General features: G+C 39.3%; 1 protein-coding gene across 9 annotated transcripts in view; it reads left to right on the top strand.

Annotated features, from left to right (window-relative positions):
* Positions 1-25,205, top strand: part of LOC131157593 (ADP-ribosylation factor 1) — a 57,400-nt gene that overhangs the window by 18,364 nt on the left and 13,831 nt on the right. For 5 of the 9 annotated variants that reach the window (XM_058111868.1, XM_058111869.1, XM_058111872.1 and 2 more), the window contains one exon: positions 4,778-4,796. The exons of the other annotated variants lie outside the window; for them this stretch is intronic. In XM_058111868.1, the coding sequence (XP_057967851.1) occupies positions 4,778-4,796 (19 nt within the window). The remainder of the gene's footprint in view (positions 1-4,777; positions 4,797-25,205) is intronic. 9 annotated transcript variants of the gene reach the window in all.

Raw genomic sequence — 25,205 nt, forward strand, 5'->3', positions numbered from 1 at the left:
AATGAATGTTAATGAAAGTTCTTCGTGGATGAATGTTGGTAAACGATAGGTTGGCTAGTTAAACAAGAGTGCTTTAGCTAGCGCCGCACGGCCCTTCACAAGGGTGTGAAAATAGTCGGACCGTGACATTTGGTATCAGAGCCAAGTCGGTGACACTTGGTGAGAGCCCAAGGTTGAGTTGCTACGTGAATTCGATTGCCTTCGTTGTTGGATTTGGGAAGCTTTGGTAAGTGACCATGGCACCAAATACTGCTAAGAGGATCAGCGTGCTGGAAGCACAGGTTGAGACAACAACCAACAATATGCCCAACGAGATGACCCAACTGAGAGAACTTGTTGATGAGGTGATAGGATCACAAAAACATCAAACAGGTTTGATAGGCGACATGTCAGAGGACTTTCGCCACACAGTTGAAACTTTGCAGTCGCTGATGGCTGATCTGGATGCAAAGGTGAATCTGATGGTTCTTGCTATGGGGAACTCTAACATTTCGGGAGTTAGCAATACCAAGGTACTAGAACCCAGGACGTATGGGGGTGCCCGAGATGCCAAGGAGTTAAAGAACTTCTTGTTTGATGTGGAGCAGTACTTTTGCGCTGTGAGGATGGCCTCAGAATAGGCAAAGGTTGATACTGCGACCATGTACTTGGTTGGTGATGCCAAACTATGGTGGCGTGCCAAGTACCAAGAGATTGAAACTGGACGCTGTGTAATCGATAATTGGGCAGACTTGAAGAGAAAGCTCAAGGCCCAATTCTTTCCTGAAAATGTTGAGTATAATGCACGGAGAAAACTGAGAGATCTCAAGCATACGGGATCAATCAAGGAATATCTGAAACAATTTTCGGCTTTGATGTTGGATATTCGGGATATGTCGGAGAAGGACAAGTTGTTCTATTTTCTTGAGGGGATGAAACCGTGAGCAAGAACTGAACTTCATAGGCAAAGGGTTCAAGACTTGTCAACTGCACAAGCGGCTGTAGAACGCTTGACTGACTACGCTGGTGATGATACTGCTTTGTCCAAATGGTTTGGCGGAGAGGGAAACAGTGAAAAGTCTTTCAAGAATAGCAAACCCAAGAGTGGGGGAGCCGACTCTAAATCATCAACCTCAAAGGAAGCTTCGTTGTCTCAAGGGTTCAACACACCCAATGGAAAAGGGAAGAGTAAAATTTCATGCTACTTGTGTGGTGGTTCTCACAAAATGAGTGAGTGTCAACACAAGAGATTACTCAATGCCTTACAAGCTTCTACTTCGGGAAAAGGGGTGGAAAGCGAGGAGGAAGAGGATGATGCCCTGAGGGTGGGTTCAGTGCGGTTGGTGAGCGCATTGAAAAAGCAAGAAAAAACACTAAAAGTTACACGAGCAAAAGGGTTAATGTTTGTGGACTTGAGGATAAATGGGAAGAGTACTCGCGCTATGGTGGATATGGGAGCTACTCATAATTTTGTTTCGCAGTTGGAAGCATGGAGACTCAACTTATCCTTAGAGAAGGATACAGGGTGCATGAAAGCAGTTAACTCTGTAGCCCAGCCTACTCTGGGAGTAGCCAAGCAAGTGGCTGTAAAGCTTGGACAGTGGGAAGGTCATGCGAATTTCACAGCGATGCCATTGGATGACTTTCCAGTCATTCTAGGAATGGAGTTCCTAAGGGGGACGAGGGCAGTGCTGATGCCTTCGGCTGGTTCCATGTGTCTGATGGGAGATCACTCGTGCATGGTGCAAGTTGTTGCAACGAAAGGAGACGACAGGAAGTCCCTTTCAGCCATACAACTCAATGAGGGATTGGGTCAGGGTGAGTAGACATGTCTAGTCATGGTGGTGGTAGACAAAGAAGTAGACCAAGAGCTGGAGCCTATGACCATCCAAGTGGTGTTGGATGAGTATAAGGAGGTGTTATCGGATAAGCTGCCTCACAATTTGCCTTCACGACGGACTGTGGCGGATGAGATCGAGTTGTTATTAGGAGTGAAACCACCTGCTAAAGGGCCATGTCGGATTACGCCTCGAGAGATAGTAGAGTTGGGGAAGCAACTTGATGAATTGAAAGTGGGATGTGTTCGCCCTTCCAAAACACCATTGGGAGCATCGATGTTGTTTCAGAGGAAACATGAAGAGCATCTACGGAAGGTGTTCGACAGGCTGAGGGGAAACAGTCTGGATGTGAAGAAGGAGAATTTCTCTTTCGCTCGACGGAGCAACAAATTCCTTGGTCAAGTGGTTGAACAAGGTCGTATCCGGAGGGGTATGGAGAAGGTAAGGATGATTCAAGAACGGAAGATCCCCACGACAGTAAAGGAGTTGCGTTCCTTTCTTGGCCTTACTAGTTACTACAAGAAGGTTGTTGAGGGGCATTCACGGAAAATGACTCCAATGACAGGACTACTGGGGAGGTATTATTGGCGGCACATGCGGGATGATGTGGTTGATTATACCAAAACTTGTATCACTTGTCAACAAGACAAGGGGGAGCGGAAGAAGTATGGTACTTTCATGGCTGCACCAAAGTACTGGTTGGCAGAGGAGACAATACAATTGTTCCTTGTGACTGTTGTGAAACATTGGGGTGTTCCCCAAGTTATTATTTGTGACCAAGATTTAATGTTCACTGACAACTTCTTGACAGAGTTTTTCAGGATATTCAGGTCACATCTTGACATCTCTTCGAGTTATCACTGACAGACGGACGGACAGATGAAGAGATTCAGAGAGCTACTAGATGAGTACTTGTGCCATTTTGTCAATGCCAACCAGAAGAATGGCGTGCATCTACTTGATGTGGCTCCGTTCTGTGGCAACACCCAAAGGCGCTCAACAACCAACAAGAGCCCTTTTGAGCTTGTTACAGGCCAGCTGCCGCTGTTACCTCACACAGTGGGCGAGCCGTATAGACGAAAGAGTCCCAGGGCGTACATCTTCACTAGTGAAGGGAGACAGAATGTAGACTTTGCCCAAGCCTACCTGGAGAAAGCTTCTAAGCAGATGAAGAAGTGGGCAGATAAGGGGAGAAGACTGCAGTTTCATGTCAGCTACCTTAAGCCGTTCAACGCCAACACCAATGACCTGAGCAGAAGTCAGTTCAACAAAGCAGAGTTGAAGATAGTGCAACCTGATAGGCCAGACGTTGAAGAGAACCTTGCAGACAGAAAGTTCATATCCTCAAGGAAGAAGCGGGAGAAGTTCCTAGTGAAGTGGAAATGCCTTGATGACAAAGAAATCAGCTGGATTTCTACGGAAGATATTCAATTGTTCGTGGACAAATTTGAAGTGTACCTACCGCCAAAAGTCTACGAGGACATCGACCGCATAAGTGGGGGAGAATGTCACGAGTTAAGCTTGTTCAGGGCATTATGCTTGCCTGTGACCGCTTATCTCGTGTGCTTGGGATGAGTTTCCATCATGTAAATACTAGTGTAGGGTTATTTTCTGCTAGTAGAGTCTTTGTAAGCCAAATAAGGCAGTATGACTCTTCGGTCACTTTGATGTTTCCTAGTGGCAGGATGATAATTACATAAAAACCTCTTTAGGGGAGGGTGAGTGTTCATCAGTCATTGTAAAACTCACTAGCAATTGTCAATGTGCTTAACCTACTTGCCTCCCTCTCTAAGTACACCATGTCAACGGAGGATTTGTTAATGAATTACGTTTGCTTCAATGTTTACTGATTGCTTGCCACGACCTTCATGAATTGATTACTATTTCTGCTGCTATCTGAATGAATGTTAATGAAAGTGCTTCGTGGATGAATGTTGGTAAACGATAGGCTGGCTAGTTAAACAAGAGTGCTTTAGCTAGCGCCGCACGACCCTTCACAAGGGTGTGAAAATAGTTGGACCGTGACACAAGGACATGAGGATTAATATTATTTATTTGAATATATAATTATGTTAGTAAAAGTATTTTTTTTGTCCAATTATGATCCATTTAGGGTAAAAACATTCATACATTATAGGTAGCTAATTATAGAAAAAATTTGAATTTTGAACTTGAAAGATAACTTGATAGGCTTTTCCTTTGTTTTGATCAAAATTTTATTTAAATTATTTTGATAAATTAATCAAAATATTACTTGATATGGAAGTATATCTCTTTTAAAAAATCTTTCATAAATTTTAAATCTTTGATATTTTCACAACTTGGTCCTTTCCTAATTTTTTTTTTGAGATTTTATTATTTTAATATTGGCAATCATCTCCAAAAGTGTTATACACTTCCATTTTCCTTATTAGACATGTGTTGGATGTTTTAAAAAATTTAGAAATGGTCAGGAACATCTTCCATGTCTGGGGCCATGTCTGGGCTGTGTCCGTGTCTGATGCATGTCCGACATGAACACATCTTCCTAGTTGGAGTGTTGGTACTTTACAAATTATAAGCTTTCCCATACTTGTATCGAAAGTTGTAAGTCTAGGTCTAATGAAAAGATTTAGATTGTAGTGTTGTCTTTTTGGGTTCTTATCCTTGAAATTGTTAAAGGACTAGCCTCTTTTAGCTTTTTCAGATGTTTCAACTTTCATAATAACACTTTTGGACTTGATTAACATTTATTGAAGTCCCTTGAAAAACTATTATATGATTATTTTTTCTACGAACACTACAAAATATTCGGAAATTTGGGGTATTGAATTGTCATGTCATCAATGTCATTCAATTGTTTTTATTTTCCATTTTTTAGTCTTAAATATTGTTATATTGACTTTAAAATTCGTTACCAAAAGGAAAATTGTCATTTTAGTTTCTTACTCTGATATAATTCTTGTTGTTTGTCAATACAGGTGGGCAGACAAGTATTAGGTAACATTTTCTAATATGCTTATTTATTTATTTCTCATTTATTTTACAATTGGAAAATTTTGTTTCCTTGTATGGGAGAGTGTGTAACATAACAACAACAAACAACAAACTAAGCCTTAAGTCCCACTAGGTGGGGTTGGCTACATGAATCATTTTCCACCAATTTATGTAGTCATGGACAATTTCCTTCAACAATTCAAGACTATCAAATCCTTACTTACTATCTCATTCAAGTTATTTTAGGTCTGCCTTTAATCTTTTTACCGCTCCTTACTGTAATTAACTCACTCTTCCGCACTAGCACACTATGTTGCCTATGTTGCAAGTGTCGTAACCATTTGAGTTGTCCGTCCCCTATCTTATCTTTTATAGGAGCTATGCCTAACTTACCTTAAATATGTTCATTTCTTAATTTATCTTTTAATGCTATACCATTTATCCATATTAACATTCTCATCTTGACAATTTTTACTTTTTGGATATGTTGTGTCTTAGTCGCCCAACATTTTGATTCATATAGCATAAGCTGGTCTCACAGACTTTCCTTTTAATTTTAAGGGTATTCTACGATCACAAAGCACACTTGAAGCACTTCTCCATTTTATCCGACTTGCTTTAGCTCTATGCATTACATCTTCTTCAATTTCACCTTCATCTTTTATAATAGATCCAAGGTATCAAAATCTACTAGTGCTATTGAATTCTACATTATCAAGTTTTAAATATGTCTCCAATACTCCTACTATGACTGAAATTACATATAAGACTTTATTATGTACAATTGAAAAAAATTCTGTCTAGGAAAGTGTGTAATATATAAGGCTTTATTATGTTTAGTATGATGTTTGTGTCGGATGATTATGCGCTATCAAATTTAGAAGTTTTGATATTTCTTCAGGTAGTTCTTTGCATTTTGGAGACTTATGGTTATATTTATAGGTTCATGGCTTTGGTTGACATTTAACAAAGATTTTAGTTGAATGTGTCCATCAGTGTGCTGCATTTCTTTGCTTGGTTATCTAACCCGTTGTTCATGCTATCATCAATCACAAGAGCGTGGGCTAGTAGTTATTTTGGGTATAAATGTTGGTACAAATGTCTTCATTCCTTTTGTCATCATAAGGTGAAGCATATCTTGTTTTACTTCTGCAATCTTGCTATTTGTTTGGTTTGTGCCTAGTCCACTTGGTTTTATCTTTTGGATTTCATGTTCATTTTAGAGAATTGAACCTACATTAAAGTGAAGAGAAGCGAAGAGAATATATTTCTTTCCACTTCTATTGTTTTGTTGAGATGGAGCAGAGAGGATAGAAAAGCAGAGAGAAGTGGAGATGAAAATGGAGAGAAAAGGCCTTTTTACCCTCTATCTTCCAAGAAATTTCGAGAGATGGAGAGAAAATATGCAAAAAGACTTAACCCTCCTAGACAATTTTGAATAGTGGTTGTGTAGGGGGTACCATTATACATGATGGTTGACATTTGTTTTCTTTGGTTATGTTTCTCTCCATACTCTTACCATTGAACTTGAATGGAGAAAAACTATTCTCTTTTCACTTCTCTTATGTTCTCTCCTATAAGTTTAATTTTATCTTCCCTCCACTTCTCTCCAACTCAATGAAGTGTTAGTTTGTGGATTGCGAGCCTATTTGCATTCTTATGATGTGGAAAGGAGCACATTGAAAGACTGAACAATTAGAGGGATAATAGCACCTTAAAAATCTAGGATAGGATGATACGTGCAATATCCCTCCTATCATGTAATTATCGGTTACTTGGTAGGTTTGCAATGTACATGAATTATCTTGGGATATATTATGTGGGGATAATATGTCCTTCTGCCATATATAATCTCATCTCATTCTATCCCGAGAATGGGGCCTTTGATGTCTTTCTTGCCCTTCTAATTTTTCAACATCAAACCACCCTTCACGTCATGTATTTATTGGGTTCTATTGCATGTGGGCAAAAACTATGAATAGTGTGGTGAATGTACTTTTGGATTATGTTAAAAAATTAGGAAAATGTGAATAATGCTGAAAGTGGAGCATATAATCTGTCAAATTGATTCTAAATGATTAGTGATTCAACTGAGCTCTGTGGTAATGTTAAATTAGATCAAGGAATTTGTTATGATTTAGCAAAACAAGGAAATTGTTGTGGAAGTTGGCAGAATGCTGTTCATGCAACTTATTGTATTAAAGAAAGGGGGGGGGGGGTGGGAATAACAAAAGCCAAATTCTCCTTTTTTTGGAGTTGTCTTCCTTATTGTCCTTACTCAACAACTGCAACCTATGTTTGGGAAAGGATGCTATTTCTTGGTCTCCTGGATCAATCGGGTGTGTTTACTTGTAAATCATTCAATGAATTCTTGACCTATTCCAATTCTTCTTTTCCTCTCTATCCTATTATTTGGAAGGTCAAAGTTCCTCCAAAAATAAAAGCTTTACTTGCTTGGTTGTGCTTAACAAAACCAATACTAATAACTTGCTGTATATTAGGAGGCCTTTGAACTTTCTCCAGATGTTTGTGTGCTCTGTTATAGGAATTCTGAAACAGTATTCCATCTCTTTCTGCATTGTTATTTTGCTTGGAGGATATGGAAAAAAATTGTTTGGTATTATGGAAGAGAGTTGGGTTTGCCCCTATTCTGTGGAAGACTACTTCTCATTATCTGGCTTTGGAAGAAGGAAGGATAAGGCAGCTCTGTGGAAGAGCGGCAAATTTGCAGTCTTATGGGGTATATGGCAGCAGTGTAACACGGATATTTTCTGGGAAGAAGTTAAATTGGTTACTGGTGTGGGAAAAGATTCAGTATATGGATTCTTTATGGTGTGCCAGGTTTGCCATTTTTAGGGAAGCTAGTTTTCAGGATTTAAATAGTGTTTGGAGGAACTGGCTGGCTTGATGTTTGTTGTTTTAGGTTTTTTTTTTCCCTGGGTTTTAACCATATTTTCTCTGAGAGATATCTTATTCTTCCTCGTAAATTCCCTACTAATGAAATTTCTTTTCCTGTCCAATTTTTTTTTTTAAATAGAAGAACCCAAATTGAAAGTAGGATATACATGTGTGACACACATGCTCACAGAGAGGGAGATTGTGTGTGTAAAATTTATTATATTTATGCCTCAATAAGTTTTTTTGAGGTTCATATTTTGACAATCCCAAAACTCAAGTTGATAAAACGCTGTCAGCCATTTGATTTAGCAATTGTTGAATCATGTTCATATATGCCTGTCTTTATTTCTCAAATTAGTATAGTTAATAATCAAATATTATAAAGCAAATCATAAGTAAAACTTGAAAGAATTTAAATAATTATCTTCCGAACTAGGTGGGAGTACACAGTCTGTACTCCTAGTCATGGAAACAATGGAGGGCTAGTTGAAAGGACTGTCTTTATAAGAAGATCATAACATGACCCAATGATTGGGTTATCAAAATTTGGACTACACAAAAGTTTTTGGGAGTTATAAATAGAACAGGTTTTACACCTAGTGTTAGTTGATTATATGTATATGTATGTGTGTTTGTGTTTCTAAATAAAAAAGAAAAGAAGCAGAAAAGGGTGCGAAGGGCGCAAGGTGGCACCAATTCAAACACAACTCTGCCAATTACAACCTAAGATAATATCTAGCATTGCATTTGTTTTAATAAACCAGAAGAGTTGACAAATTTACCGCATACCTAGAGAGCTTTAAGAAACTCCTCAAAAAATACTCTTATTTCTCTCCCTCCATCCAATCCAAAAAATGGTGAGCAGTTTAGTTTAAAAACTTTATTTTCTATACAAGCCTTAACAGCTGGCCACACACAAAGCCTTTGAATAATGGAATCAATTACCCAAGGCAGACTCGCCCATTCAGCATACTCTTACCAACATTTCAACTTCTTGGTCCGTCAACAGTTGAAAAAGATGTGCTGGACAGACTTTGCTTTTTTGCAAAGATGGCATCTGTCAACCAAGGTCTACCCCCTTTTCTACGGATTGGCATTTGTTAAGTATGGTTATTTTGGACATGGGCTGGATTTAGATAGTAAAGGATTTGAGGTGTTCGGCTGAGTGAACATGCAGTCTCCAATTGCCTAAAGTTGTGAACAGGCCCAATCTCAAAATGTCTTTAAGTTATCAGGCCCATTTTCCTGCCCAATTGAGGATCTGATTCATGGTGAGCCTCAAAAGATGTCACAAAGGAGAGTCAATTTGGAAGTTAATAAAGCCTAGTGTTAGGGGTTGGCAGTGTGACCTCGGTTAAATGAGGAGGAAAGATGTCTTCACTTGCCCTCGCCAGAGATTTTTATTTTGGATGTTGAATTATTCGAATGACGGCTTGTGTGGTTGTCTTGTTGATTGAATATAACAACTAGTTCCACATGTCATTGAGTATGAAGGTCGCATGTCTTCATGAATTCATTATTGTTGGAACTGATATTTCATGCCTATGATGGCTTTCGAAAACCTCTTGAGTGTTCATGACAGCCGGTTTGAATGTGTAGTTGTTGGCTGACTCGTTGAGGGAGAGCCTCGACAAGTGTCACGCGGCCCGTTAATTGAGTTTAAATTGGCAGTCCGTGATAGTTGGTATCAGAGCACAGTGGGCGTGAACACTATGAGTTGGAAAATGAGAATTTAAAATTTTGTAAAACAGAATAATGTGGAGGCATGTAAGGCAAGGGATGACTCAAGAGAAAGGTGTGCCAAGAGAATTTAAGGCCGCCAAAGAGAATTGATTTTGAAAATTGAATTGTGGAACTTGAGTAAGTCACTCCATGTATAAGAATCCTTGGTATGGAGTAGTGTTGAAAGCCTCGAGAATGGGTTGAAATACATAGAGGGCATGATGCCATATCCTATCTCATGAAGGAGAAAGACAAACAGTGCTTGCAGTATTTGAAGGAGGATTGGGCAGTCGAAAACTCATCGAGGGCGCAATGACATACATAATCCCAAGGGGTAGTGCCAATAGAGCATGAGGCCTCCCTACGGGAAGCAGACCAATAGAGCTTGAGGTCTGCAATAAAGTATTGAGTTGTTGCTTTGAGTAGGCTAAAATACATCGAGGGCGTGATGCCATCCATCATCCCAAGGGGTAGTGCCAATAGAGCTTGAGGCCTCCCTACGGGAAGTAGACCAATAGAGCTTGAGGTATGCTAGAGAATATTGAATTATTGGAAGCCTTAAGTAGGTTGAAACATATTGAGGGTGTGATGCCATTCATTGTCCCAAGGGGTAGTGCCAATAGAGCTTGAGGCCTCCCCGTGGGAAATAGACCAATAGAGCTTGAGGTCTGGCAGAGAATATTGAGTTGTTGGAAGCCTTGAATAGGCTGAATGACATCGAGGTCGGATGCAATCTAGAATCCCATGGATTTGTGCCAATAGAGCTTGAGGCCCGCCCTACGAAAGTTAATTGAGATCGTTGCTTATATTGTGCGTACTGAGGATGGGAAAAGAATCCATGACAATTTGATGGGTAAGGGAGCAGAGGACTTCTAGTAAGACTACAGAGAGAAGGTAATGGTTCACACCAAAACACCTAGGAAAGTTGGTTGGGTGATGTGCAAAAAGTGCAAAAGGGAAGGCAATGTGAACGCTGCACGCTTTGTAAGTCAACATGGAAGAGAAAGAGTAATGGTTCACACCAAGCGCCCAGGAAAGTAGATAGGGTGTCACACCAAGCGCTAAAGGGTTGGTTGGGTAAACGATGCATTCTTTGGTTGGTATGTCATAGAAAGGACAATGGTTCCCGCCAAGTACCTAGGAAAGTAGGCAGGGTGACACGCCAAACGCGCGAAAAGGGTAGGCAGGGTGAACGCTGCACGCTTTGACCAAGTTAAGATAGATAATTGCAAGCCTCTGATGACTTGAACGATAGTATGATGCGAGATTCAGTAGATTTCAATACCTGAAAGACAACCAATTGGAATGGATGAGTCATATATCCTTTTCATTTCTTTACCAGTCGGTAATCGTAGATACCTCACATAGTCGATGAGTCGTATCCTTTTTCACATCTTTAACTATCTGTTGTCGTAGTTATTTCACACAATCGATGAGTCTTATCCTTTTCAGTTCTTTACTAGTTAGTTGTAGTAGTGACTTCGCACAGTGGGTTGAGTTGTATCCCTTTTCAGTTCTTTACAAGTTAGTGGTTGTATTTCTCTCATATTGTGGATGAGTCATATAGAGTAGAATATGTAGAGTATAACCTAGTAGACATGTAATCAATGACGAAGGTCACCAACAACAAGAGTGTGAAGTCTTTTTACAAATACATTAACGTGGTCGTCGATAGAGTGAGTGGGGGAGAATGTTAGGGGTTGACAGTGTGACCTCGGTTAAATGGGTAGGAGAGATGTCTTCACTTGCCCTCACCAGAGATTTTTATACTGGATGTTGAATTATTCGAATGACGGCTTGTGTGGTTGTCTTGTTGATTGAATATAACAACTAGTTCCACATGTCATTGAGTATGAAGGTCGCTTGTCTTCATGAATTCATTATTGTTGGAACTGATATTTCATGCCTATGATGGCTTTCAAAAACCTCTCAGTGTTCATGACAGCCGGTTTGAATGTGTAGTTGTTGGCTGACTCATCGAGGGAGAGCCTCAACGAGTGCCGCGTGGCCCGTGCCCGTTAATTGAGTTTAAATTGGCAGTCTGTGACACCTAGCTTTATGGGAATGAGTTACTGGTTTGACTTGGAAGTGATGTGTGTCTTAATAAGGCTCAATATTCTAATCTACGTAAGAGTAGTGCTCAGCATATTGTTAGGTTTAGTAAGGAGCAAGGGGGTAGAGTGCAGCGGTCAGGGATCCTTTTTGGCGGCATACATTCTTGCAGCCCCGATCGGTGTGTTGTTTCCTAGTTGGAGGAGAAAGAAAAATTTAGTTCTTTTTTGCAGGCTAGGGTTAATGATGCGGCACATGCTATTGGGAAGAAGCAAGTTCAGAATAGCAATGGGTCAGGTGTGTGTGGGAGGCTGGCTGAAGTCTCTGTGTATTCTAGTGGCAGAGGGCTTCTGTCATAACGAGATTAGTAAACATACATTGGTGAATGTTGATTGGGGGATTGTTTAGTAAGAATTGGAGAGGATGTGTCAAAGGTTTTCAAGGTAAAGGGGATGATGTGGGAGATAAGGTTACTGGGAAGGGAATTTCTTTCTTACTCTCATTATGAGTTTCTTGTTCTATAAAAATTGTTTAAAGATGTAGAAATACAAACACTAGATAACTATGTAGGAAATAAGAATTGAAATATTCTTTTAAATTTAGGTAAACACATGTTTAATCTTTCTTAGGTTTTAATTGAAAAAAAATGTAAGTTTAGTATTACATGGTATAAGTATCCTATTTTATTCATTGCAAAACCATGTAGCACCAACACTCCTATATCCTTGTCTGCAATGCTTTCACTCTTTTGACACTTCTCTAACATGCATTTGACTTTTCATAAACATGTCCATAATTTCAAAAATGTTTTTTCAACGTCTAAAACTTGTTTGATTCTTCTTGGGCATGCCTGGTATACTCTTCCAACACTTTTTAAACTTGTTTAGACTTACAACGATAATCCTGAGAAAAACCAAAAAGAATGGGCCCAAAAGGGGCCAAGAACACCATTCTATCCCATGATAAAACATGGAGAAGTTAAGTGCCCTTTAGAAGTTTTCATGTTCCTCTTAGGCCAAAGAGTATGATAGTGTTAATAAAATACAACCCTTCTTGTTTGAGCCAAAACCCCAATAACTCACAAGCAAGAGATCTCTCACATTTCAAGGCATCACCCAAGTTTCTCCAAGGTAAGATAAGACAACATTCCAAAGATATGATGACACCTTACAATGAAGAAAAAGGTGACCATTTGTTTCATTGGATTTGCCACATATCTAGCTTATGTTGGGATTGAGAGACATGTTGGACCTTCTTATTTGTAACATGTCATGTATATTAATCCTATCCAAAGTCACAATCCAGATGGAGGTTCGAATCTTTGAAGGAACCTTAGCCTTGCAAATGATATGGTTCCAAAAGAAAAAGTTGGGGTAAGGGGATTCTACGAGACGTGAGAAAAATTATTTAGAAGAGAATAACTTTGAAGATTCACCCTCTCTAACCCTCTCATCCTCTCTTGGACGGAACAAAGCAGTCCAACACAGAAAGCAAAGTGGTAAGCTCATCAATCTCTCTCGTTGAGATCCTGAATAAATGGAAAACCCATGAGAGGGTGCCTCTCCGAAGAAAAGAATGAGTTGATAAGTGCATTTTGGAGGGAAGAAAGCTTAAACTGAGGCACCTTTAGCTCCAAATACCCATTTTAAAGATGGACTGTGTCCATGCATCCTTTTAAAGATGGACTGTGTCCCAATACGCATTTTGAAAAAGGCAAGAGGAAAGATTTGATTCACTAGCTGGGACATGAAGTTCCAAGGGCATGCATGAGAAATGATACCAATTTAGTCTCCCACCTTTTTCGAAGGAGGCATATTAACTTTTAATCACGTTGTGTTATTGGGATTTCACTTCCAAAGGAAACCTCCACAAGCATTTACTAAGGGGGATGTTTTTGGATACCATGTTGCCAAGTCCTAACCCCTTTTCATATTTGGGTTTTCTAACAACCTCCCAACTAATCATGTGGTCTCTCTTATTTTCCTCAGAGCCTAACCCCTAACCACAAGACATCACACATCAGCTTCTCTTGATCCTTAGCAACTGTGGTCAAAAAAAGGAAAAGGAAATGGATAGGGATGTTGGAACTTGGAAAGTGAAGCATTGATGAGTGTGATGTGATCCCCAAGAGACAAGTATGCCCTTTTTTGATCCTCTAATCTCCTACCCCACCCTTTCAATCATTGGGTCCCAAAGGTCGAGGTGTTTTGAAACCTCGAAAGAAGGAGACCAAGCTAAAAAAGCAGCCTCTCAAGGGAGGCACAAATAGCCTAGGTTTTGAATCTTGTTAATTCCTGAATGTGCAAATAATTACCAGCCACCCCACGATTAGACAAGTTGATCTGTAAACCAAGATCTTCTCGAAGAATTTGAGCAAGGTAATGACCTTATCAAGTTAGCATGTTGTCCTTGAGAAACAACATGCTATCATCCACAAGTTTGAGATGAGACACCTCCAATTCCCCCTTAACCGCATGAAGGCCTCTATTCACCCCCAAACCTTGAGCATGTATCAGCATGTAAGAACATCCTACTCAATGTTTCCACCACCAAGTGTCTCTAATCACCTGTAATTCCTCCATTGATGATGGGTCAGAGGTGCAATTATTGAAAATATGGATTGTTCGTGGGCTTAAGAGCTCTGCTTATGTTTGAGGACTTTAATCAAGGCATTGCATCTTAAAGGATACCCTTTGAGATATCCTAGATTTGTATGACCTATTGCCTTCTCCCCAACCATTTGAATAACCCCCTTTGCGTGTAATCTTCTCCATTGAGATGAACCAACCATATGTATGGGCTCTTAATTGGAGCATTAGAGTGTGGTTGGGTGCCCTAAAAATCTCACCTACAGGTTCGAAGTTTTAGAGAGAAGGGATAGTCTTGCTAGCCATTGCCATTCCTCTTCTAAGATGGAGATGAAGAATCAATGTCTTTTGGCTCGTGATACACCAAGATCTTCCTCTCTTTGAAAATGAATCTTTTCTTCTTGATCGAAATTGTGTTCTCCCGCTTGTCTCCCATGGACTCTCAAAATCTCTTTCTTAAGCAGGTTAGGAATGGTTAGGGTTTAAGACCATAATTCTGTGAAAATTTGAGTTGAATTTGCGAAAAGGTTGGAAAGGTAGGGTAAGAGAGGAAAGGTGAAAACTTTGTGGGATCATATGGCAAGGGTAATAATAGTGGTTAAGAAACTAGAGAGTTGGTTCATGATGAAAAGGAAGAGTTGGGTTTCAGAGACATGTCATTATTTTCCCGTTGTTGGAGAATGGTTATGGTTGGGGAATCGACAATGTAAAACATATGACAATGTATTGTTAATTTGTTTAAAAAATGTTTATAATGCATTAGAAATTAGCTAAACATATTACCTAAAATTATTCACTTGCAATTATGTGCAACAAAGTCATATATTTATGTGCGCACGTTTCCATTAAAACATGGTCTAGAGCTTGTTAGATTTACAACTCTTTGTGAGGTGAACACATTTTCTGTCTTTGATAATCCCAAAAAAATCAACTAAGCAGACAGTGTTAACCATTTGATCAAGCAACTATCATGTTAGTGTTTGTATTTTGTAAAATATTGTTTAGAAGCTAAATTTATTTTTTGTTTAGATTAGCTAGTTTTGAATATCAATTTCCTTTATATTTGATATGCAAGACAAAAATAGGATCATAACATGATCCAATAATTGGGTTATCAAAATTTGAATTACACAAAATTTTTTAAGAGGTGAACGCACAACAAGTTTTACTTCTAGCATTGGTTATAATGTGTTTGTGTGTGTATCTATTTGAAGAGAAAATGAAGCACAAAAGGGTGCAAATGGGGCAAGGGGTTACCAATTCAAACACAACTCATCAATTACAACACAAAATAAAATCTAGTGATGGCACTTTTTGTACTAACCAAAATTGTGAACAATTTAACCACCTATCTGTATGCTTTATAAAATCTCCGAAAATCTTCTTATTTCTCTTCCTATTCCCAATCTAAAAAATGGTGAGAGAGTACTTTACTGCAAAAAGCTTTTTTTCTCTGCAAGCCTTGAGAGCTGTACATGCACAACACTCGTGGATAAAGGAACTTGAAATCACCCAATGCAGACACATGCACCCAGCATACTCTAAGCCACGTCCCAACTTCCTTGGCCCATCAACAATGCGAAAGATGTGCTGGACATATTTTGCATTTTTGTGAAGGTAGCATCTGTTAGCCAAGATCCTCCCTCTTTTCTATGGATTGGAGTTACGATATTTTTTTTTTTGGTCCCACACAACTTCTGAGGCTAGGGAACCAACTTTAGTGGTGCCGGTTGATTTCCAAATCACCTTTTGGGGGAAATTTTTGGATTGAGAGTATTTCTTGAGGATGCAAGGAGACAAGGAATAAAGAGTGAGTTTACTGACGCTATGCTGCTCGACAACACCCTCATTCACTGACAACCCTCGCTGCTTTCCTTCATCGACAAAAATGGTGGTTCTCTTCTTGTTTGTCAACCTAAACAAGACACCCCTTTGGACTTTGCCTCCCCTCTTGCTTGAGTAGTCCTATTCTTGTCCCTTATCGTAAGCCCTAGTTTGAATTTCCTCCCCATCTTTCTCCTGGCCAAACCTTCTTCTTCTCTTCTTCTCAACCATACCTTTGATCTCATTGTCATGCACTAGGCCATCTTCTCCGATTGTTTCCTCGACCTTTCTCTTTGCTTTTTGGTGCTCACAAGCATTCTCCTGGTTGAAGCTGGCCTCTGTGACTCGTTCGCAAGCTTCTACTTTTTCTTCAAGTGCTCACATGCTTCCTCCTGTTAGAAGTTGCCTTCTATGTTAGGATCTGGTTTGCAAACTTTGTCTTGTGGTGACCACAAGCTCTTCTAGTTGAAGTTGGACTCTAGTTGTTCACTGGAAGGTCTTTGTCTCTTGTGGACCTTACACTCTATTGAAGGCCTGGCTATATTTGTTCAGTGAATGCCTTGACAAGATGCCGAGGGATGGGAAGCATATTGCGGTGGTGGAAAGGAAGTCCTTCGACCTGGTGATTGAAGGGGGAACTTTTGATTTCCTTAGAACTACGAAATTCCATAGGTAGGGGTGTTCATAGGTTAGGTTGGATCGGATTGGGCTTACAATTCCAACCAATCCAATCTTGCTGGTTTAGCAAGAAATCAATCTTAAGTCAAACCATTGAGGATGTTGTTTGGTTCGGTTTGAATATCGGGTGGGTTGGTTTGGGTTGACGGTTTAACTTGTTTTAAAGTGGAGTAGAAAAGAAAAAAAAAAAAAAAAAACACAAAGGAATATGTGTGAGGATTTTTGCCAAACATAATAACATATGTTACATGGAAAACACTACTTAAACTAGTGTTGTTCAAGTTAAATATATTAAATTAATAAACTTTTTTTTTTTAAGCAATAGTATCAATATAGCAATATGAGTAACACTAAATACTTTTCAATTTTCAATTTTACATTGATAATACATGTAAATAAGATTCCGAAATTAATAAAAAATATTTTGTCTATTTTATAACTTAAATACCATTAACAATATAAAATCAAAAAATGAAAAATATGTCAACTTTCTAATGCGCATATCATCAACAACCAAAATGACTAAAATTTCATATCCATAAGCATTACTACAATAGAAATAAAATTGAAAACATAAAAATTTAAAACATTCCAAAATGCATGTGCGCATCCTATAGTCTGTATAGTCCGTCTTATGCATTCTTTCATAATTCTTGAGAAATTATAGGCATACACATACACAAAGAGGCAATTTGGGATTGGTTGGGTGGATTAGACACTAAATTCGCAAACTGACCTATATGATTGGGTTATGCAAAATAGAAAATCCAACTAACCTATAAACCATTTGAAATCGAATTGTTGGGTCGGTTTGGTTTATGTTGGACGGGTTGGGCGGGTTGTTGAGTACACCTTACCGCAAGGGAAGAAAGATATCCATCTTCCTGGAGATGGGAGATTTCAGATGGTTCCTTGAATCTTGGGAGGAATTTTGGGCTTTGAAAAAAAGCCATACCATAGGCAACTTCTTGGTTTTGTCGAACAGGGAACAAGGATAGAACCCTCACTTTGCAGTTGAACTCGAACAAATTTAGGAACTACCTTGCCCTTATGGAGACCACTAGTGGGGGTTGGAGAACCGTTGCATTTCTGAAGGGGTATGAATCTAGGGGTTGAATAAGGATCTCCTACTTGGCAGTTGAGCTGTCCTACCACAAAGAAAGGTTCAACATCTTTAGTCATTCAGCAAATGGAGAAGAAGCCTATGATTTCCCTAGTGGATATGAACCCATTCCTCAACTAATAAGCTCCCTTGTGCAATTGCCCTCATTGTGGAAAGACTTTGAGTCTATCGCTAAGTGGTGGCTTGTGGGGAAGATGAGTAATCTTATGCGATCCTTCGTGAGTGTTGTGGGGGAGAAGAGCATTGCTGCATATGACTTTTTTGATTTCCCTAAGCAGGATAAAGGCGAACGCAGAGCTTTTGCCTCGTTTGAGGATGTTGGAGTGGGCCTTAACTTAGGCCTTGAAGCTACAAATACGGAGTTTTTTTTGGCCTTGCAATCTTAATTGACTAATCAAAGTCCAAACCCAACTCTTTTTCTCCCTTTAAGCTACATGATGGTTCTTTTGATTTTGCCAAAAAAGTTAATCCACTTTGGGAAGGCTGTTCCCATTCTGGAATCTCCTCTCACAAGCAGCCGAAACTCAAGAGGAGGGTGTTTTGGAGTAGGAGCCCCCTAGTTCTCAAATTGATGCTGAAAGACTAGCCCTTGTTCCAACCCCTAGCATTGGCTATCACACTTTGTGTGTCAATCCCAACTTTGAGGATTTGATTGATAGACCCAATTTTGATACTTTGAATGGCATGGACTCATAGAAAAAGACTCGCTTCAAGAATTAGGTATCTATTTGGGTTATTTGGAAGTTGAAATTAGTAAGCAAAACCATATGCGTGTCCTTCGAAGGGTTTGAGGAAGAGCCTTACCATTGTTTGTGAATATTGAAAGAAAGAGGAGAGGAGATGGGAAGTCATCACAAAAAACCATTGGATAGTATTAGAAAGGTTGACTCCAATAGGGAATTAAAATACTTGGAATGCATAGTGAACTATGGAAAAACAAGAGGATGCTTAGAAATGGCAAAGGCATGCAAAATTCGGAGCACTTGTGTTAAATGTGAGTTAATTGGGGCCAACTCCCTTTCGCTTTGAGAATATGTGGTCAAAGCATGATGGCTTTTAGGGAGTTCGTGAGAACTTGGTGGTCCTCTATTTAGGTCACAGGGAAGTTTAGTTTTGTGCTTGGCTCAGACTCTTAAAGTTGAAAGGAATAAAAGAAAAGCTAATGATATGGAACATAAATACCTTTGAGAATGTCCAAGTGAAGAAGACTGCTATCCTTAGTTGCATCAAAGAACTTGATTGCAGGAGATGATATGGGGTTTTAATAATGAACAGAGAGCCAAAATAGCTATGCTTAAGAAGAAATTGGACATGGTTGTTAATCTTGAAGAAATATCGTGGAGGTAGAAATCCGGAGCTTTATGACACAAGGAGGGGGACCTAATACAAAATTCTTTCATGGGATAGCAAACACTCATTGAAGAAGTAACACTTATCTATGTTGAAATTGGGGAAATCAACTTAACTAGGGAAGAAGATTTTAGGAAAGGTGTTTGTGATTTTTATAAAGACCTTTATATTGAACTTGAGACTTGGAGACCTATAGTGAATGGCATCAAGTTCAGGTGTCTCGATTCATTCATTGTGGGGTGGGTTAAGAGAGCCTTTGATGAAACAAAGTCCTCCAAGCTATAAAAATTTGCAGTGGGGATAAAGCGCCTGGGCCAGATGGTTTCTCCTCGACTTTCTTTCAAGCTAACTGGAGCCTTCTCAAGCACTAAATTTTAAACGTGTTCGGGGAGTTTCATAAATTAGGAAAATTTGTCAATTGCATCAATACCACCTTTGTCACTATTGTTCTGAAGAAAGTTGGGGCTGTTAACATCAAGGATTTTCGCCTTATTAGCTTGATGGGAAGGATTTATAAAATCATTGCTGAAGTCCTAGCCTAGAGGTTCAGAAAAGCCATACTGGAAGTCATTGGTAAGTATCAGCTTGCTTCTGTGGCTGGTAGACAGATTATACATGCTGCTCTTATTGCTAATGAGGTGGTGGATGCCTATCTGAAGGAGGGAAAAAGGGGAATAGTGTGCAAATTGGATATGGGGGAAAGCTTTTGATCATGTTAACTAGGCTTCTTTCTTTATCTCCTCAAGAGAATGGGCTTTGGGGAGCTTAGTGTAGTTGGATTGTTCAATGCATCAAAACCCTTAGCTTTATAAATGGTACTATCATTTTTGTGAAGATGACCCCCTTCATATCCTCAAAACCTCGATGCATTCTGTTAGGGTTTGAGGCTATCTCATACCTGAAAGTGAACCTTGGTAAAGTGGTTGATGGGGATCACCATGCCCTACCTATGTCATTTTCAGATGTTGTGACACGTGGACAGTCTCTCGATGTCCACATTTCCTTTGCTGACATGATGACACGTGGACGACCTCCCGATGTCCATATCGGTTCATAATTGTTTGTAGATTTTGAATGAATTATTTGAAGACTTTCTAGTGTAAGAAAGACCCGAGTAGAGATGTTGAAGCAAGTTAGAGTTCAAGGCCCATGTGGGCCCCACACGGCTCCATTGGGCCCACACGAATTGGGCCTTCCTTTGACTTTTGTTTTGTATTTAATTTGTAAACATGCAGGACAACTTGCTTGCATGTGCTTGTCCTTAGTAAGTTGTGTGTGTTGTAAGTTGTGTTAGTATTTATTATGTCTAGAAAGTTGGAGCATTTATTTTGTTAGTAACTTGTAAGAGTAATTGATGTGTCTAGTAAATTGGTGTCTTTATTATTTGTGTCTCCATGCTTGTGTGGGAATTGTTAGTTGTTTAATGTCTTTGTCCCTCCCATGCTAGCTAAGCTTATTAATGCTTTGTCCCCCATGCTAGCTAATATATATGCCCCTTTATTGTAAGAACTATGTAGAGAGAAAAATATTGATATTGAAAGTAAATTTCTTTGTTGAAGCTTGTTAAGCTTTGTCCAATCCTTGTGATTGTGTAGTGAGAGGTTACGTTGTTCTCCTTAGAGATCAAGTGGTGAGAGACCACTATTCTATCCAGCGATTTTATCGCTATCCCACCTTCACAACTTCCCTCCATCACCCACACGGCCATCACCAAGTTACACCCCAAGGCCACCAATCCATCATTTCATTTGCTGCATACATATCCATATTTCAAAGTGTGCACGAAGAACTTCAGACGAGTTCTAACTATCCTCCAACGCATCCACACAGCCACACCAAAATACCCCCCCCCACACGGCCACTTCCCCTCCATTACATTGCTGCGTTCGTCTCGGTGTTTCAAAGCTTGTTCCAAGGAATTTTCTGGTGTGGTCTAAGACTTGTGTTGAACAATGTCAAGCATCCATAGATTCGCATGGTAACTTCAATTTCTGTTTGAACCCCTGTTATATCTTACAGCCCCCACTATAACTAAACCTTAGTTTCAAATTCTGCACTTTCATATTTGATAAACCTTTGCCTGAAATTCTGAATTCCAAAACTTGAATAGCATATCTGAATCCTTAAACTTTCAATATTACTGCTTGCTAGTCTAAATCAATTGTGGAATACTGCTGTGCTAAATACAGAACTTATTTCTTGAAATATTGAAATAACATCTTTGTTGCATATAACTTGATTCCTTTGTGAAAAAACTCTTGGGACTTATTTTAGAACAGCATCATACGCCCTTTCAAAATCCCAAAACATGTGAAATGTCCTCTGGTTTATTGCGTTTATGTTTGGATAATTAAATTCTTAATTTAAAGTGTATTGAGTGTATGTGCTTATGAGGGTTGAACCGTAGGACTAGACCACCCTTTCCCGTCCTACATCAGTGGCTTATTCCAATTGGAGAGAACAACCTTTTTTTTTGGGGGGGGGGGGGGGGGTGGGACCTTCCTTGCTGGTCTTCTGGGTTGCATGATGGGATCCTTTCCCATTATTTGCCATGGTCTCCCCCTCAGAGCCAAATTCAATGACAAAGGAGTTTGAGATCCTATTATTGAGAAGTTTGAAAGGAGATTGGGAGGATGGAAAAAAAAAATTGCTTATCAAAAGGAGGCAGAGTCACCCTCATTACGAGCAGTTTGACGGATCTTCTACTTTATTTCATGTTCCTCCTTTCCTTACTGGCCTCAATCGCTAGGAGATTGGAGGGAATTCAAAGAAGATTTGTTTTGGGAATCTTAGTGGAGGAGTTTAAATATCACCTTGTTAGATGGAGAGTGCTTAAACAACCCTTTGTTTAGGAGGTTTGCAGTTGAAATCCTTTCTCACTTTCAAGAAAGCTTTCCTCGGGAAGTGTTTATGGAGGTTCATGAAGGAGAAATACCACTTTTGGTGGGATATTATTGTTTCTAAACAACCCTTCCTTGCTGGTCTTCTGGGTTGCATGATGGGATCCTTTCCCATTATTTGCCATGGTCTCCCCCTCAGAGCCAAATTCAATGACAAAGGAGTTTGAGATCCTATTATTGAGAAGTTTGAAAGGAGATTGGGAGGATGGAAAAAAAAAATTGCTTATCAAAAGGAGGCAGAGTCACCCTCATTACGAGCAGTTTGACGGATCTTCTACTTTATTTCATGTTCCTCCTTTCCTTACCGGCCTCAATCGCTAGGAGATTGGAGGGAATTCAAAGAAGATTTGTTTTGGGAATCTTAGTGGAGGAGTTTAAATATCACCTTGTTAGATGGAGAGTGCTTAAACAACCCTTTGTTTAGGAGGTTTGCAGTTGAAATCCTTTCTCACTTTCAAGAAAGCTTTCCTCGGGAAGTGTTTATGGAGGTTCATGAAGGAGAAATACCACTTTTGGTGGGATATTATTGTTTCTAAATTTGGCCTTGAGCATAATGGTTGGACAACACACAATAGAAGGGGACCCTGTGGAGTGGGAGTTTGGAAATTCATTACGAAAGGATGGGATGATTTTTAACAATTTGTGACATTTCAAGTGGGAGATGGGGCCAATGTTTGCTTCTGCCATTATATATGGCGTGAGAACAATAATCTTAGAGCTGCCTTTCCTTCCGTCTACAGCTTGACTTGTGACAAAAATGCCCTTATCAGTCACCATCTCCAAATCACTGATCAGGGAATTTTCTGTAATATTCCTTTTACTAGGAATGTTGCAGATTGGGAACTTCATGCACTCTCTGAATTTTACAGGATTCTCTATAAACTCTGATACCAAAACATCCCCAATGAACCAAAATGGGTTTTGGACAAAAATGGTGTTTTCACTGTTAAATATTTCTACAAGCTCTTATCGGCAGGAACAAATTGCAACAACTCCCCTTTAATTCAATTTGGAGGACAGCAGCCCTTTCAAAGGTTGCATTTTTTCGTTTGGAAGCATGCTCATGGAAATATTTTAACCCTTGAGAATCTGCAAGAAAGAGGGCTTATAGTCACGAATAGGTGTTTTCCTTGTATGGCTGATGCAGAATCCGTCAACCACATTCTTCTCCGCTGCCCCTGGACAAGGAACTTGTGGAATTTGGTTCTTTCCTTGACTGGAATGTAGTGGGTTACAGAAAATTTTGTTGGAGGGGAGATTTGGGCTTGGAAAGGCATCAGAGCCACCAAGGAGAAGCGAAAGGCTTTGAATTTCATCCTTCTCGCATTCTTTTGGTGTGCTTGGAAAGAAAGAAAGAAAGAGAGCCTTCAAAGATACTACTACTATGATTTATACTAGCATAGACCAATGGGTTGCTGCTGTTTCCAGCTGGCTTAGTGAGCTAATTGTTAGTGATTATAATTTAGTCCTTGATATTTGACACTCTACAGAGTGGTTGATGTTTTGTGCCACAGGTGGGCATCCCCTTGATGCTTTGCTAATATAAATTTCTCTTTACTGATTCGAAAAAAAGGAGACAAGGCATTCTCCAAAAGCAAAATAAAAGTCAGAAAAGAACAGCCTCCCAATCCTACTGCAGACTGCTGCAAGAAATACTCTGAAAATCAACATGAGAAAAATCTAGGGGCAAGCTAAAAGGGCAATTTTATCCCATCACAAAATGTCAGAGGAGGAAACTTATCCTGGAAAATCCTGTCATTCCTACTACTAACCCACAGCCAAAAAACTCAAGAGAATAGCAAATCTTGCGTATTGGCATAGAACATTTTCCTCCTTATTCTTACCAAAACTCCGACACCTTATCATCATGAGGCCTCCGCTGTAGTGATGCACAAATCCATGACTCAACAAAAATATCTAACAGTTTGGTCCACGATGCACGGTGACAATGCAGAAATTAGGTGAACAAGACTGGAGTTTTTGGCGTCTCTATGGGCTCTTTTTTTGGCTGTTTCTGGGGGCTGTCTCTGTCTGACCTTAAAATAGATTGGAGGGCAGTTCTAGCTTTGTTTGTATTGTTTGCACTTTCTTCTTGTTTTTTGTAGGTTTGTCTTCTCCTCCTTGCCTTGTATAACTGCGTTCTGCTCTGTTAATAGAATTTTTTTCTTATCCAAAAGGGAAAAAACACTTCCGTAAGAAGAACAATCCAAGCAAAAACCTTGATTTATGACGGTACTTATTGCTTTCCAAATAGATTTGATCAAAGGAAATGAAGAAGGGGAATATTTCAACGAGTCTGTCATAGAAGATTTACATAAGAAATCAGTCATATAAGATCTTCAGAAGAAATAACTAGAACTATATCCAACAGGTTCTAACATCTAATGTAGGACGAGGAGAAAATGATGAAAAACCTCCACCAAATGCTTTAGCTTATCAATTTCCTTCTCATTAAGATTCCTAAAGAAGTGTGAATGTCCCTCATCCAACAAATAGAATGAAGAGGAGCATTATGAAGATAAGACAATCTATGGAGTCAAAGAAAAGAGATGGTGGAAGGAGCATTTCTTTTAAAGATACAGACAACAATAACAACAAACCAGCCATAAGTCCTCGCTAGGTGGGGTTGGCTACATGAATCCTTTTTTGCCAATTTATGCAATCATGGGCAATTTCCTTCGGCAGATTTAGGACTATTAAATCTTTACTATCTTATTACAAGTTATTTTAGGTCTGCCCCTATACCTTCCATTGCCCCTCACAGTAACTAGCTCACTTCTCACTGACGCACTATTTGGTGTACGTTGTAGGTGCCCAAACAATTTGAGCCATTCACCCACCCCCCCCAAAAAAAAAAAAAAAAATCTTATCTTCTATAGGAGCTATTTCTAACTTACTGTGAATAAATTTGTTCCTTAATTTTCCCTTTAATACCACTAATCCATCTTAGCATTCTCATCTTGGTAACTTTTACTTTTTGGATAAGTTGTATCTTAGTCGTCCAACATTCTAATCCATATAGCATAGCTGGTCTTACAGTCACCCTATAGAACTTTCCTTTTAATTTTAATGGTATTCTATGATCACATAGCATGTTTGAAGCACTTCTCCATTTTACGGAACCTACTTCTACTCTATCCATTACATCTTCAATTTCTCATTCAGCTTGCATAATAAATCCAAGGTATCCAAATCTACTAGTGTTTTTTATTTCTTGATCAAGTTTAGCCTTTTCTCCAATATCTCTCTTATTATGATTGAAATTACATTTCATATA

The sequence above is a fragment of the Malania oleifera genome, chromosome 6 (genome assembly GCF_029873635.1).
Source record: "Malania oleifera isolate guangnan ecotype guangnan chromosome 6, ASM2987363v1, whole genome shotgun sequence".
NCBI classification, from domain to species: Eukaryota; Viridiplantae; Streptophyta; class Magnoliopsida; order Santalales; family Ximeniaceae; genus Malania; species Malania oleifera.